At 32.3% G+C, this 15,478-nt stretch overlaps 1 protein-coding gene across 1 annotated transcript; it reads left to right on the forward strand.

Moving 5' to 3' along the window:
• Positions 1–11,806: 11,806 nt before the first annotated feature.
• Positions 11,807–12,609, forward strand: LOC145028494 (pectinesterase inhibitor 4-like). Its single transcript, XM_078977189.1, has one exon. It carries the CDS (start codon positions 11,839–11,841, stop codon positions 12,412–12,414), a length of 576 nt encoding a protein of 191 aa, XP_078833315.1. The 5' UTR covers positions 11,807–11,838; the 3' UTR covers positions 12,415–12,609.
• Positions 12,610–15,478: the final 2,869 nt, after the last annotated feature.

Here is a 15,478-nt window from a genome sequence, read left to right on the forward strand (position 1 = left end):
TAATACACATTGTGTAATTTAAAGAAACAATCTTCGGACTCTTAGTTCGTTTGGTTTTCTATTTCTGCATAAAACTTGAAAGTAATTTAATTGATTGTCTTTGATTTAATTTCATAACTCAGGTATAAAGTATTGAAATATTAATACGAAAAAAGACTTTATATAATCGGTCAAAAATCCATATTCAAATAAACATCAAAACTCCATATTCAAATTAACATATGCATTTTTAGGGAAAATACCAGTAATAGTAAAAAAATAGGGGGCATTTTCAAAATAGTCACAAAAAATTGGATTTCCGGGTATAGATATGGATTCTGCATAGCTCCGCGGAATCTACTATAGCTCCCCAGAATGGCAAAATCGTAAATAAATCATTAAATTTAAAAAAAAATAATAAATAAATAATAATAATAATAATAATAATAATAATAATAAACTAAAAATCCATTTCGCAGAGCTACCTCCGAAGAATAAACTCATTCTGCGGAGGTAGCTCCGAGGAATGGATCTTCAGATCTTTTTTTCCACATCGATTCTTCGGGGTTTATATTCATTCTCCAACTAATTATTTTCAAGAAAAGATTATCATACTATCATATTTTGTCATTCCGCAGAGCTACAGTAGATTCCACTGAGTTACCTCCGCAGAATCCATATCTATACCTAAAATTGTCCATTTTCATATAAATTTTGAAAATACCAATAGACTATTGCCGGTATTTAAGAGCATTTTTATTACTTCCAACATAGTCCTTTTAACTCCTTATCAAAACAAAGTTATAAAACTGAAGTACTGAACTAATTGTTTGGAAGATGGGCTTCAAAACAAGTACAACTCATAACAATCGATCCCACAAACCCAATAGTAAATGGGGACCAATTCTGATATAATACTTATATTTTGTATGGAGAGATAATCGATATATGTAATATTTATATTTTGTATGGATAATTAAACAAATGTAGAGAAGTATAAACGAAAAACACAATTTATCGGTATATATAGGTTCAGGTTCATTTAAAATAATTTTAATTTTGTGAGACCGTAAAACCAAATCTAAAAATAATTTTAAAATGGAATATTACACTGTATCGAATTCTAAAAAAATTATTTTGAATAACAAAAATAAATAAAAAAATCCAGTTTTTTTATTAAAAATACGTGAAATATTCTAATAGAATATCACACTGTACGAATTCTAAAAAAATAATTTTAAAATGCAAAATAAATGGAAAAATCTAAAAAAAAAATTAAATATTATTTTTGGAACTTGAAATAATTAAAAAAAAATAAAAAAAAAATCCCATTTTTTTTTAAATACGTGAAATAATCTAATAGAATATTATACTGTACATATTTTTAAAAATAATTTTAAAATGCAAAATAAATGGAAAAATCCAAAAAAAAAATTAATATTATTTTCGGAACTTGAATTAACTAAAAAAAATTAAAATAAAATAAAATAAAATAAAAAAATGTGTCTCACGGTCTCACAAAATTAGGTCGTCTCACACGAACCTAACCTTATATATATATATATATATATATATATATATATATATATATATATATATATATATATATATATATATATATATATATATATATAACCAATGATTCCCGAATGGTCGTTTCATAACGTATTATTTTTCGGGTGGTCAGACCCATCTCATTAGATCCGAAATGCTTATTCCAGAGCAGCCGTATATGTTCTGGATCGGGATTTTGAAATTCAAAATCTGGAATATAATTTGAGACGACAACTTCATTTCGGAAAGACGCATTCGGATTCCGACGTTCTGACGTGCAACACCCATCTCCGACACGCATCGACACCTATCTCCGACATTGAAGACAAGCACTACGACCCCGTTATTTTACGGGTATGCTCTTCGTTCTATTTGTTTGTTTAAGGTTCCTATTTTTCTACTGTTACTTAGGTGTTGTTTGTTTTTCTATAAAAACCTCTTCAACCCACTTATTGTTGCGTGGCGCAGCACACACGCAGCACTTTCCCTCTCGCAGCAGTTTGTTTTTTGAAAGACTTCAGACTACAAAACCTCTGCGCGTGTGCTGCGTGGCGCAACACTTGACTTGTCTCTTCTAACCTCTTCAGCTTTCATTTTTTCTAAGTGTTTTTTTAAGAATTTTTGTATAACTTTTTTTTTTAATTTCTTTTTTTTTTAAACTTTGATTTTCTTAAATTTTTATTTACGGATGTGATACAATTTATTTTTATAATTTCCACAATTTTTTTAATTTGTTTTTTTTTTTAATTTTTTTACCGTCTTATTAATAATATTTTCAATTTCAGTTACATTTTTTTTAACGTGTGTAATTTTTTACGAACTTTGTAGACAACATTTGCAATATTTTCTTAAATTTTTTATTATTTTCTTTTTTAATGCTTTTTTTAAATTAGTTTTTTTTTTCTAGAATAAAACTATTAGCTTCTTTTATATTTTTTTATGTTTTTTTTTAAAAAAAGTTTTATATTTTTGTTTTTTACATGTTATTGTTATTATTATTTCAATGTTTTAAGACTAGAATTATTAAATTTCAATGTTGAGAATTATTTCAGTTTATAAAATTAGTTTATTTAAATTTTAGTTTACCGCAGCAGTCTGCAGATGTTAAAAACCAAACATGCTTCTTATTATAGGCTGCAGCCGTTTGTTCCACCTCTTCTGCTACAGAGGATTGCAGAGGTGGTTTGCAGACTTCATGAATTTTCGTTTCGAAAAAACAAACAGCACATTACTATTGTGGATGTAGTAGACCACCTCCGGAATGAATTGAAAGCATTCCGGAGTTTAAATTAAAGATGTCATTGTTATAGGACCAACTGAAAAGTAGTTTAAATGTTTAGTTATTGTTGATTTACATAGAAATTTCGTGTTCCGTATCTTAAAATTTCCTTCCGGAAGCCTCCGAAACGCGAAAAACCATTCCGGAACACGATAAACTTGTTTGAAACATGAAGAACAGGTCAGGAACTGATCCAGAATATTGGTCATTTCCATTTTATAATGAAGTGCTAACACCTTTTTATTTGTGCAGCACGACATAATTGTTGATGTGTCAATTACACTCTCGTGTAAGCCCAAAATCGACGGGGAAATTCTTACGGCATTTAGAAACAGACCCGAATGTGAGACTATGTTCTGAAATACATGTTTGGGGAGGTGGTTAGATATTCCTAATGTAGATGAGTATCCTTTACTTCTACATTACCTCGTTTGCCATAAAGTTTTCACCAACCCCCGAGGCCAAGTAGAGGAAATGGTTTTTGAGATTGGAGGTTACGAGTTGTCTTTCGGGAAGAAAGAATTTTGTCTCACCACCGCCTTCCGGTTTAGTGACTATTTTCCTGCTTCTGCATCCGGTGCCACCTTCCATTCTCGTGCCTTTCCTATGGTCCCGAAGAATTTCTCGGTCAAATTATAGCATGTTACGGATGTGTTTAAATATCCACTTAATGAGTTACCAAACGAGGATGTATTCCGTGTATGTCTTCTATACCTGTTAGAGAAGGGTTTCAATGGGCGTTTGGCTAAACAGTCTATTACAGAAGAGTATTTCGTTTTGCTATCCAACCTTGATGAATTCAATAGGTATAATGTCATCTATTTTATAATTATTGATTAATTAAATTATATATCATTACTAATATTTTTAGAAATTTAAGTGTTAACCAATTTTTTATGTGGCAGATATCTATGGGGAGGATAGTTTGGGATCAATTGTACAAACAACTATATATTGTATTCAATAAGGTTGAGAAGCTTATACATCCAGAAGAACTAAAAGAGAATGGACTTCACTACACCCTATAAGGATTTTTATATGCTTTTAAGGTCTATTCTTTAATGCCTCAACATTTTGTTCTCATCCATACCCAACAGCCCCATCTCATACCATACTCTAAAGGTAACAACAACCCATTACTATTACCGAGTATACTCATCTGGTCTGACTGTAACATTCGAGATTATTGGTATGTTCCTTTTTAACCCTTAATGTAAATTTCTCTCATTTTAGTCCCTAGCTCAGTACACGGGTCGTACTCTATAAGTATGTTAAGCGTACTGGCTCGTTGGTTGGATCCGTGAATGCACCCACGTACGTTGGGCATACGTGGGAGTATGCAGGGCATACGTAATGCAAGGATAAACCCTAATTTTTAGGGTTTGTGCCCTATTTAAACAACTTATAACACCCTTGGACCTCCTTATGAACAACCTCCATCTCTCTATACCCTAAGATTGAAACCCTAATTGTCATTTGTGAAATTTGAGCTTGGAAGTGAGTTTTGGTGGAGTTTTTGGTTAAGTGGAGGAAGAAGAACACTTGGAAGTTGCTTGGGAGTGGCTTGAGCTTGTGGATCCAAAGTCGTCTTCATATTTGCAAGCTACTTGAGGTAAAAAGATCTCAATTTGATGGTTCCTTATGCTAGATCCAACTTAGGGTGTTATTTGTGCATTTTGGGTCCTTTAAGCCATATTTGAGATTATGCTCTACTCCAGAAGCCATGGATGTTAGATCTTATAACTTTTAAGGTCCCATTGTCTATAAAAATGCAACATTTATGAGTTATATTGGTCCATGCATGTGTTATGATCCTTAATATGGTTATTTTTGAGTTTTAGGTCCCATTAACTCATGCATGCACTACAAATAAAATGACATTTACTCAATATAACCATACTCTATTACATCAAGATACATTATTATGATACATTGTATTACAACACACTTATGTACTCTATTCCAATATTATTCATATATGCCCAAGTATGGTCAATCTACAAAGCTTTCATCCGGTCCCAAGCACGACTGAATTTGACAAACACCATATCATTCAACCTAGATTGTTCCAATCTATTCCATTTGTTCGTGTGAAGCTACAAGAAGAAAAAAAAAAGTAAGAATTATAAAACATGGAATTTTAGCAATAATATCTAAAAAATAGTTTTTAAGCTGAACATAATAGATTTTCAGTATGAAAAATACAACAATAATAAAAAAATAAATTAAAAAAAAAAATTAGTATAAAAAAAAAACAGAATTTCAGTAAAAAGAGATAAAAATAAAAACTTATGTGTTCAAAACTAATAAATCATACAAAATTCTTAGAAATGCTTGAGTGAGTGAGTAAAGGTCATCCCTCTACTTCCGATTTGACCAATATGTGCATGGAAACTTGAATTATCGTATTGCGCCTGCCAAAAAATATTAAAACAATAAACTAAAAATTATAAACTTCATGAAAGTTTGTAGAGATTATCCATTTATCCACGTAATTTTACTTTTACCTTACTAACAGTTATCGTGTGTGTTTACTGAACTAATAAACTAAAAATTAATACTAACAAATATTACCCTAACTTCATTGGTTAAAATATGTTATGGTAAGATTCTCCGAAAAACTAATGAAAAGAAAACATAAAAAAGCTTAAATATTGGATTTCTTCATATGTGTGATGAATGAAAAACATCAGCACACCATACATCCTATATACACTCTTATCCTATTACTATGACTTTTCCTTTAGCAACTTAAACATAATATCAAATTTTGTATGAAAACTGAAACCAAGATTTCAAATTGGGTTTTCTTGTGAACTCATAAATTATTAATGCTAATTAAATATTTCATTAATGTAACTTACAACTTTAAACGCTACATAATAATAAAATAAAAATTAAATGAATTACAATTGAAATAATATAAACATAAAATAAAACAATTTTTTTTAATAACTTATTAAAAATCTAAAATATCTAATGTTTGTCGCAGATAGTTGAATTATGTAAATATGTTTCACCAAATCCAAACAAAGGTCATGATATTTTTGCCATTTGCATAATTCTAGACATTAGCTTTGTTTGAACGTCAATTTCTTCTTATTCAAAAGACGGTTGAATGTCGGTTTCATCATAGGTATCAATCATATGATCTTATTTTCTAAAATTAGACTACGTAAGTCGCTCCTAAGAAATGAAATATATCCTTAAATGCACAAGACGAACTAGAAAAAATGAGCTCTTATTGTTATTATAAGTTTTTATTTTCAAATAAAAATATATAATAAAAAAATCGGGAGTTATACAGCTGTCTACTTTGTCCTCCCTCCCCCTCAACTCCCCCATGCGTAATATGATTGAAAGACCCCAACTTTCATATTTATGAAAGACTCAAACTTTCATACTATTTCAAAAGATTTCTTAAGTTACTTCCTCAAAATATGGTACATGCATATTTATGAAACAATATTTTATATTGATAAAGTGATTACAAAGGATTGATACAAACCGACTAAGTTTTATTACAATTTCATGTCTACCCAGGAATCTACTATTCATATACATACATGAACATTAAAAATACAGAGAAATACTATTAACTATTCTAAATCTTTCAGCAGTATAAAGCTATATTGGAATACTCATCACCTGCAATTGTTAAATATTGAGAGGAATAAGCGATAATGCTTAGTGAATTCAATAGATAGATACAATATAATCTTATGCCTTACATATACCAATATGACAGAAGCAGAAGGGAACAAGAAGACATATGTGAAATCATGTGACAAGCGTTCATATCAATCAAAGACTTTATTCAAAGATATATATACTTTTCAATGAGACATAACGATTTCAATACTTGATATGCATCAATAAAGCTTTGGCCCAATTGGCACAGAAGACATATAATTTCTGATTAACATTTTGGTAGATTTCAGGCTTATAGCCCTGTCTAACCATTTGCCAATACCATTGAATAGAGTTAATTCTCTTACAGAGTCATACTGTACATGGTCAGAGGCTACATACCATTCCTATCAAACCTTATGCCAATGCCATAGAATAGAAGTCATTCTCTTATGGAGACATGCTCTACATGGCCAGAGGCTACGTACCAGTACCAATGTGAATCTAAGTCCTTTCACTGATCACATGGTCAAAGGTATTATAATTGCTATAAACATAGCGAATAAAATAACACGGGAGAATAACTCAGAATAATAACACTGATAAGCACATAACACATATAACACATAACATACAATTGTTCATATATATTGAACTCACCTTAAGTTAACCAGGGGTTAAAATAGTAATTTGGACAGCATTTCAGCTTTAAATATGTCTTTCAATGTTGAAAACCGGGAGCTTAATTGAAAACCGGGCTCTGCGAAGGTAGGGGCTTCAAAACCGAAAAGATAAAATTTTCAGGCTTCTCGGGGGTCTCGGGACATGTTTCGAGTGCTAAAATTGATACCGGGGCTTCGGGAAAAGTCAAAATAGTGAAAATATGGAAAAATGGGCCAAAAATGGAAATTTTCCAATTCTAGCCGGGAGGGTTCGCACCCTCTTATTTATAAGGGCGAGGTTCGGATCATGTGGTTGAGAAGCGAGCACGTGGCTGCTGGAGCGAAGGCCACGAAGCGAGAGGAGGGGAGAAGACGTGGTACCTACGAGCTTCGGACCAATCAGGCGAGGCCACGTCTCGGTGACGCGACTTAAGCGAAGCTCGGACGTGGCACTGGGTGCGAAGCGGGTAGGCGAGACGTGTCTCGGGTCGGAGTGGCCACTGATGCGAGATGTATCCCCTTCCTGCTGGACCTCGGCCTCGGCGAATCTGCTTGCGGCACTTGCTGAGTTCGGATTTGGCCACGTCTCCGGTGACGTTGCTGCTTCGTGCGAAGGTGACGTGGCCGGTACTGTTCATGCGAGTTTTTTCGGGCCACGAACTTCTAAAATCCATAACTTTTGCATACGAGCTCCGTTTTTGACGTTCTTTATATGCACGCGTAGCTAAAATTACGCTCTACAACTTTTGTTTAGACTTCATCGGCTAATTTTGACTTTAATTTTAATATTATTATTTTTAACAGACCGGGACAGGAAAATCCGTTAAAAATTCATAACTTCTTCATCCGACATCCGTTTTCGTCAGACTTTTTACCGTTGTACTACATATGACGAGACCTTCGATTCTCGTTTAGGATGTATCAGTAAAATTTCGCTCGTTCTAAAATTCGAGTTTTTAGCTGTCTACTACTAAGTTGAAACTTCGAAAAATCATAACATCCTTATACGAAGTCAGATTTTGGCGTTCTTTTTAGCGAATTTCTCGGTTTAACGAATACTACGACTTTCATTTAGATTTCTAAGGCTAAAAAGTAGTTTATCAAAAACTCACTTTTTACGTCATTCGGCGCTGTGCCGGTTTTGTCGCGGATCTTCGATTGGTCATAACTTCTTCGTTATAACTCGGATTTTGATGAGGTTTTCGCCTACAAGTTTCTAATGAGATAATTTACAACATCAAATAATAAAATTTTACTTATTTCAAATTTTATATTTTCGCTAAATTTCACTATTTGGTTATTAATTGGAATCTTATAAGACTTCCAATATTTTATGAGTGATTCTAAACATAGTTTTACTTCTTTCTAGTAAAAACTAGCTGTTAGAACTCAATACTCAATTTTATTCACTTTTAATAATAACAATACATAATTTCAGAATGTGTATGTTACAATGATACACACATACATATATTGATTTTTATGTTTTTACCGTCGATTCTCATGTTGAATTTTGCATCATCTGCCAACATTGTTCGAGGACACCAAATGCTCATTATATATTTCTCCAAATTGGCAAATCATTAACTATCTGTATCCATACTTATACGCTCATTCAAAACCGTTACCTGAACATGTTGTCACTAAATATGGTATTCTCGACAAAGTATGATTGCATGCACCATCACAATCTATGTTTAAAGTACATTCATAACCGGTCTAAACATATTTTGGGTCCGGTAAGAGAGAAAACTAAAAGATCCCTTAAAGACATAATCATAACCATACAATTCATAAAAGCCTACTAACTTAAAGAAAAAAAAAATCATTGTAGCTTTTAAGATACAAAGTAATTAATAATAGTATAAGATTAAAAAAAAAAACATTGATTCACTCGATGTGTAATGTGTTTTCTATCCGATTGGTGAGGAGTCTGAATCCAAGGAAGTCATTTTTTTTTGTTCTAAAAAAATTTGCATCAAGATCAATCTTATCTAGCATATTTTTATTTATACATAAAATAATAAAATCATTCAATATTTATTATGGCATCGATATCCTTATGTAATTTTTTAACAACCTTAACTTTGAAAAAGTTTTTTATGGATGCTATAGTGACAAAAATGGTTAATGAACTTCTATATGCGATAAGATTCTAACCTATAAGACTTAGGAATTAAGAAGACATCATAATCAAATTATCATAATCAAATTATCCGCTCTATCATTGCTTGAATGCTTCATATGCCGTCCGTTACGGTTCCTTGATTTATTTTCCCTATTTTGATTGCATTTGTCTGCCTTCTTTATGAATAACGATAATCATATGTATGATATTGCTTCTTTGTGATTTCACTAATGTATCAACTTTGGACTTTTGAATTTGGACCCTTCTTATTTCCTAGAAAATGATTATATATTAATATTCATAGCCCAAAATAATTGTGGTGTCCTACGAACAATTAGTCATAGACGGTCTCCCCTATTGGCGATCATTCGGGCCGAGCCTAATAAATTTTCTTGTTTTGGAGGCAAACTTTCAGCTTCATTGGGTAAAAATTGGGTTTTGGTTGTTATGATTATTGTCAAAATAATTGTTTCGGCATTACCTTATGAGGATAGAGATAGAATCCATAAGAGAACTGATTCGTACACAACACTTTTTTTTCATACACAACAATTTGTGCTTTAAAGTGTTGTATTGTACAACTCTATAATGCATAAATTGTTGTGTACGGTAAAAAACTGTTGTGTACGAATCACTTCCCAATCCATAAATTCAATTGTTACATTTTTATAAACAAATTTATACAAATCTACTTTGAAGTAGTTGTCTAAAAATCCGTTTGAGTTGGTTATGGTTTTAGAGGCTAGGATAGGATTTAGGAGGTGAGTAGTGGTAATAGGTCTCTGATGCATTCGTTCCATTAGATGCGGCATTTGTCAAGCAGCAATCTACGACGGAGTCACGTGAGACAATTGTGTATCCAGACCGGTTTGACTTCCTTCCTTCTTTCCAGAATCTAACAGATCACGTCTATCCACGTTACTCTGTTTCGTAGGCTACCCACATGCACCCTATCATTCCCTTCTTTTTTTTTCAAATTATCGCTTTCGTATTCATACGCTTTCCACATGGAATCACAACTCACAAAATCCAAAATTTATTATTGGAATAAACATTTGATATAATAACTCGTATGATATTTATATAAATAATGAGAAGTTGAACGGAAAACTTCGTAACCATGTTAATAAAAGATAATAAATTTGGATACGTTATACTTTTTATATTATTTTTTATATTTTTGTTTTATTATTTGGATATGTTATACTTTTTATATTATAGTTTATCAACATTATTGTACGTTATACTGTTAAGTTGATTTAAGGTTGTTAGAAGCTTTCTATCCTTGATGACATAAGCTTTTTTAAATGTCATTTTAACCGTTTATTATTTTACAAATATATTATTATTTGCATAAAATATTAAAAGCTTTCTCCCCTTGATGACATAAGCTTTTTTAAATGTCAGTTTAACCGTTTAAAATTTTCTAATAAGTGGTTATTGCACTAGTTTATTTTTCATTACTTGTTTTAGAGATCAAGGAGGTTTCCATGTGAGCTAATTCCTTGCGGGTTACTCACCCACGGAAAAATCATTTTTGTCCGATTATTGCCTACTAAAATCTCTAACTACTTAATTTAAGAAAAGAAAAAAAAAATACTGAAGATATATCACCTAAGCTAAACTTATTGGTATAAAATATATATTACGAATTGAACATAATAATAATTTTAATTATCTAGTTGTTATGTTCATGTAATATATAAAATTTATAAACCATATTATTAATAAATCCATTATTCATTATTTACACAATTACACATCTTTAAAAAGAGCTCACTAGTATTTTCTTGTTATTTCTTGATACATTTGTAAATCTAATCTTTAAAATTGCAAGCAATAAATTGTACTTTTGTAAATTATATGAATATGATTTAATCTGAAATGGAAAAAACGTGACAACCATGCATCTATTTTTCTTTTTTACATTGTACCATGGATATGTACTTACGCGTCCTAAACTTTTGTTAATAATCATGATTTTTTTTTTCATGATTAAATTTATAAACATAACTAAAACTAAAAGTAAAATAACAGAAACCAAATGTCTAACTCGTAAGATGAAAAATGCTAAATTAAAGAGAATTTGTCAATTAAAATTTCAAAGATAATTCTTCAAATAAATAAAATTCAAGTTTAAAGATATATCATGCTACCGACATGTCATAATGTGAACACTATCAAAGTAACAATCAAATGTCATTCTTTACACTTTTGTGAGCCATTTGCATTATTTAAATTTTAGTACCTCCGATTTCACTACAATAACACATCAGCCCTTCAATGTCATTTACAATTACAAGCTTTAAGCCTTTTATATATCCACTTTCTTTACACAATTTTGTAATGTTTAGATATAAATATCCTTTTGATTTTATTTAGATGCCAAATAAAGTTTATCTAACGACGGATGTCAAATGGCGTGTTGGGCCGATAAAGACATTACTTTTTTTACGGCTATTACATGTATATAAATATAACTGAATGACCTAGTAATTTAATTTAAAAAATGATTAGATAATTATTAATTTTATAAAATAAAATAAAAATTGTCTATAAATTGTTGAGCAATTTCTTGGTTCCTTCCCATCACCCAAACCCTAATCATGGAACCCAAATTCCTCATGATATTGATCACAGCACTTTTATTAGCTCAAACTTCATCTGCCGCTGTTGCTCCACAAAACACATATTCTACATTCGTCAAAACCTCATGCAGTTCCGCCACTTACCCCGCCGTCTGCATGAAAACCCTCCTCCCCTATGCCTCCGCCGTCAAGACTAACCCATTTAAACTGGTTAACGTCGCCCTCTCCACCACCCTCAAATCCGCCAACGCCACCCTCTCCACCGTTTCCCGGTTATCCAAAAACAAACAGATCACCAAGTGGGAGGCCGCAGTCCTTAAAGATTGCGTCGGAGACATTAAAGACAGCATTAGTGAAATCAAAGACACCCTCAAGGCGATCTCTGGTCTTCCTAAATCTGCCGATAAGCGTTTTGTGATCTCTAATGCTCAGACGTGGGCCAGCGCCGCCATCACCAATGAGAATTCATGCCTTGACGGGTTTTCCGACAGGAAAGTCAATCCGGCCATTAAAAAGAAGATAAGAAACAGCATTGTAAGTCTTACAAGGGTTAGCAGCAATGCTTTGTATCTTATCAACCACCTTACGGTTTGAAATCTTTAATTCAAAAACACCCTACTAGGTTTTGCTTCTTGTTTTTGCATCAATAAGATTAATATCTAGTTTTTGATAGCTAGATTTGATGTTTGTAAATTACGTAATTTAATCTCTACGATCTACGTAACTCCGTTGCTTTGTGTTCTGGTTACTCTTTATTATTTATGTGAATTAATTGATTAGTTAAAAGTAGATTTGCGTTAATGAATTTGAGGTTTTATTGGATCTCGTGTTTAATATAGAAATATATATTGATAATGCGATGAATGCATCAGATTCAGCTTACTGGATTTGATCTAATCTAATTGAAGCCTCCCTCACATTATAGTTTGAGAAATAATGCAACACGGAATGACTGAATGTGATGATCTCTTAATCTCTTATGAGTTATGACCAAATGGAAAAGAAACATGTACGTTTAATTTACTGTGTGTGAACGCCCCATAGTTTTTCTTTTTTTTGGAAACGGAAAATATATTAAAAAAGGAAAAAAGAAAAACAAGCACTCGCAAGCAAGAAGTTAAAACGATGCAGGAATACAAGTAGAGGTAGAAAAGTAAAGATAATAAGTATTAGACAAAGAAACATAACTACGAAACAAAGTGAGAGAAAGGTGAAATACACCAATCGGTCCACGCTCCGCATCCAAAATTGCTTCTATACTTATACCGGACATAGGATGATGAAATGATGTTGTCCGCGGTTATTATCGGTGGTGCAACAACTTTCTTAAAAATTTTGTCATTCCTGGCCAACCAAATATTCCACAGAAGACAATAGAACACCAAGTTTAAAATCTCTTTTTTTCTAGGGCAGTTTCCCCAAATAACTGCATAATCAATGAATTCTTTAACATTCAAGAATCTTCTCCTTTGTATTCCACATTATTAAAGGATCCAATCTTGTACCTCCCGAGTATAATCACAAGTAATGACCAGATGATCTGTTGATTCATTCTTTTTGTTGCATAAAGGGAAAGTAATATTTGTAGTGTTAACACCCCTGATCATCAAAACATCAGCCACAGAGATTCTAGCCAATGAAGCTCCCCAAATAAAGCATCTTACTTTCAAAGGTATTAGTTTTGACCAACAAATGGATATACCTTTATACATAATCAAATTAGATTCCAGCAACCTCCTCATGACATTGACGATGTATTCCCCATTAGGGTTCCGAGTGAATTCAAAACCATATTTGGAAGATTTCACAACTGTCAACATTCCAATATCCTTGTACAATTGTAGAAGTTCATTAGTCTCGATATCGCGTATCGGCTCAAACTTCCTCATCCATGAGAAGCCATTGCTAGATAGTCGGTCCTCCAGAGCACAACATTTTACTGTTTCTAACGAGTACAAATTAGGGATTTTTTTTTTAAAAGAAGTATCGCCACACCAACTGTCTTTCCAGAACAAAATTTTGACACCAAAACCTGGAATAAGCTTAAATATCTCATTCACATCAATATTTAGGTTCAAGATGGATTTTACAGCTTTGGAGATGTTGCACCAGACGCCATTTGTGGATTTCCTTGCAATATAAGAGGCTGGTTTATTACGCAAATTGTGAATGTTATCAATAACCATCTTCCACAAACTGTCTTTTTCATTCATCATCCTCCACCACCACTTGACTAGGAGAGTTGTATTTTGTGCAAGTAAGGAGCCGATTCCAAGACCTCCGTCAGATATTGGTGTGATGAATTTTGATCATTCCACCCAATGAATTTTCTTTTTGGGTTCACCACAGTTCCCCCAAAGAAATTTGTGTCTGATCATTTCAAGCTTATCAATGATCCCTTGGGGAGCTTTGAATAAAGACATGTAGTAGGTCGGAAGGGAACCAAGGACAGATTTGATGAGAGTGAGACGACCACCAAACGATAAAGATTTTGTTATCCAAACCGATAATTTGGAGCTAAATTTATCAATAATCGACTTCCAGTTCTTTTTCAATTCCATATTAGCTCCAACGGGGACACCCAAATAATTGAAAGGGAAAGAACCCTCCAAGCAGCCAAGAATACGTGCAGTTGCTTGTAATTCAACATTAGAAACTCCAACTCCGAATATACGAGATTTGTAAAAGTTCACTTTTAGACCAGATGATATGTGAAAGCAATTAAGGATACGGGACAAAGTCCTGATGCTAACACAATCCCATTCCCCAACGAAAATAGCGTCATCAGCATAAAATAGATGTGAAATAGAAAGACCCCCTCTCGGTAGTTGGACCCCATGAACAAGAGACTTCTCACAGGCACTCTTGATTGCGATGTTCAGACATTCCATTGCTAAAATGAAGAGAAACGGTGGTAATTGTTTTAATTCGTAACTCATAAGAAAAATGGCACTAAGAAAGTCAATCTTAGAACACTTATAATATTTTGGGTGCACCATGGTTTAAATACGATTTAAATAGGGACTTACTGTATGGAATTCTACACCCCAAAGACTAACTCCCATTAGTACAAAGGCATGATTTTGGCTCTATGAAGGCAAGATTGTGGATATCAACATTTAATGTAATTCTCGGTTGTATTGTTGTTGTTGATCACTTGTTGTTGTAGTTACTATGTGGGAACGTAGTTGACTACTCCAAAAGAAATGCAAAATATTGTATTTTGTTAAACACCAATGGTTGCTAATGACCTTTAAAGCAACAGACTGAATTTGTCCCTAATGATGTATAATAACAGTTATTTGTTGTTAAAAAAAAAGATGTATAATGACAGATTTCACTAATCCTCCTTTTTCTAGTAGTGTAAAAATCATAGTCGTAAGTAACATTTTATACTCTTATAATGTTTAATATCATCAATCCATTAAAGTGGGTCAAACTTTTTTATTATATTACAGCTTAGGATTCAAAAATAATTACATAACATTATTTATTATACATTTTAGAGTAAATTAGACTACTAGAAAAACATAAATAGTGTTGTTTTCCAAAATAGAATACGGGATAGCATCATGTATTATATTTGTAGCACCCATATTTTTTATTTTTCCAAATTTATTATGATTGTACAAGTATTGTAAAATCGATCACTGTAAAA

Source organism: Lactuca saligna, chromosome 2 (assembly GCF_052625555.1).
Source record: "Lactuca saligna cultivar CGN05327 chromosome 2, ASM5262555v1, whole genome shotgun sequence".
In the NCBI taxonomy this organism is placed as follows: Eukaryota; Viridiplantae; Streptophyta; class Magnoliopsida; order Asterales; family Asteraceae; genus Lactuca; species Lactuca saligna.

What these genes read in the sequence shown, in the direction of transcription:
- LOC145028494 (XM_078977189.1), top strand. Translation starts at nt 11,839, where the DNA reads ATGGAACCCAAATTCCTCATGATATTGATCACAGCACTTTTATTAGCT.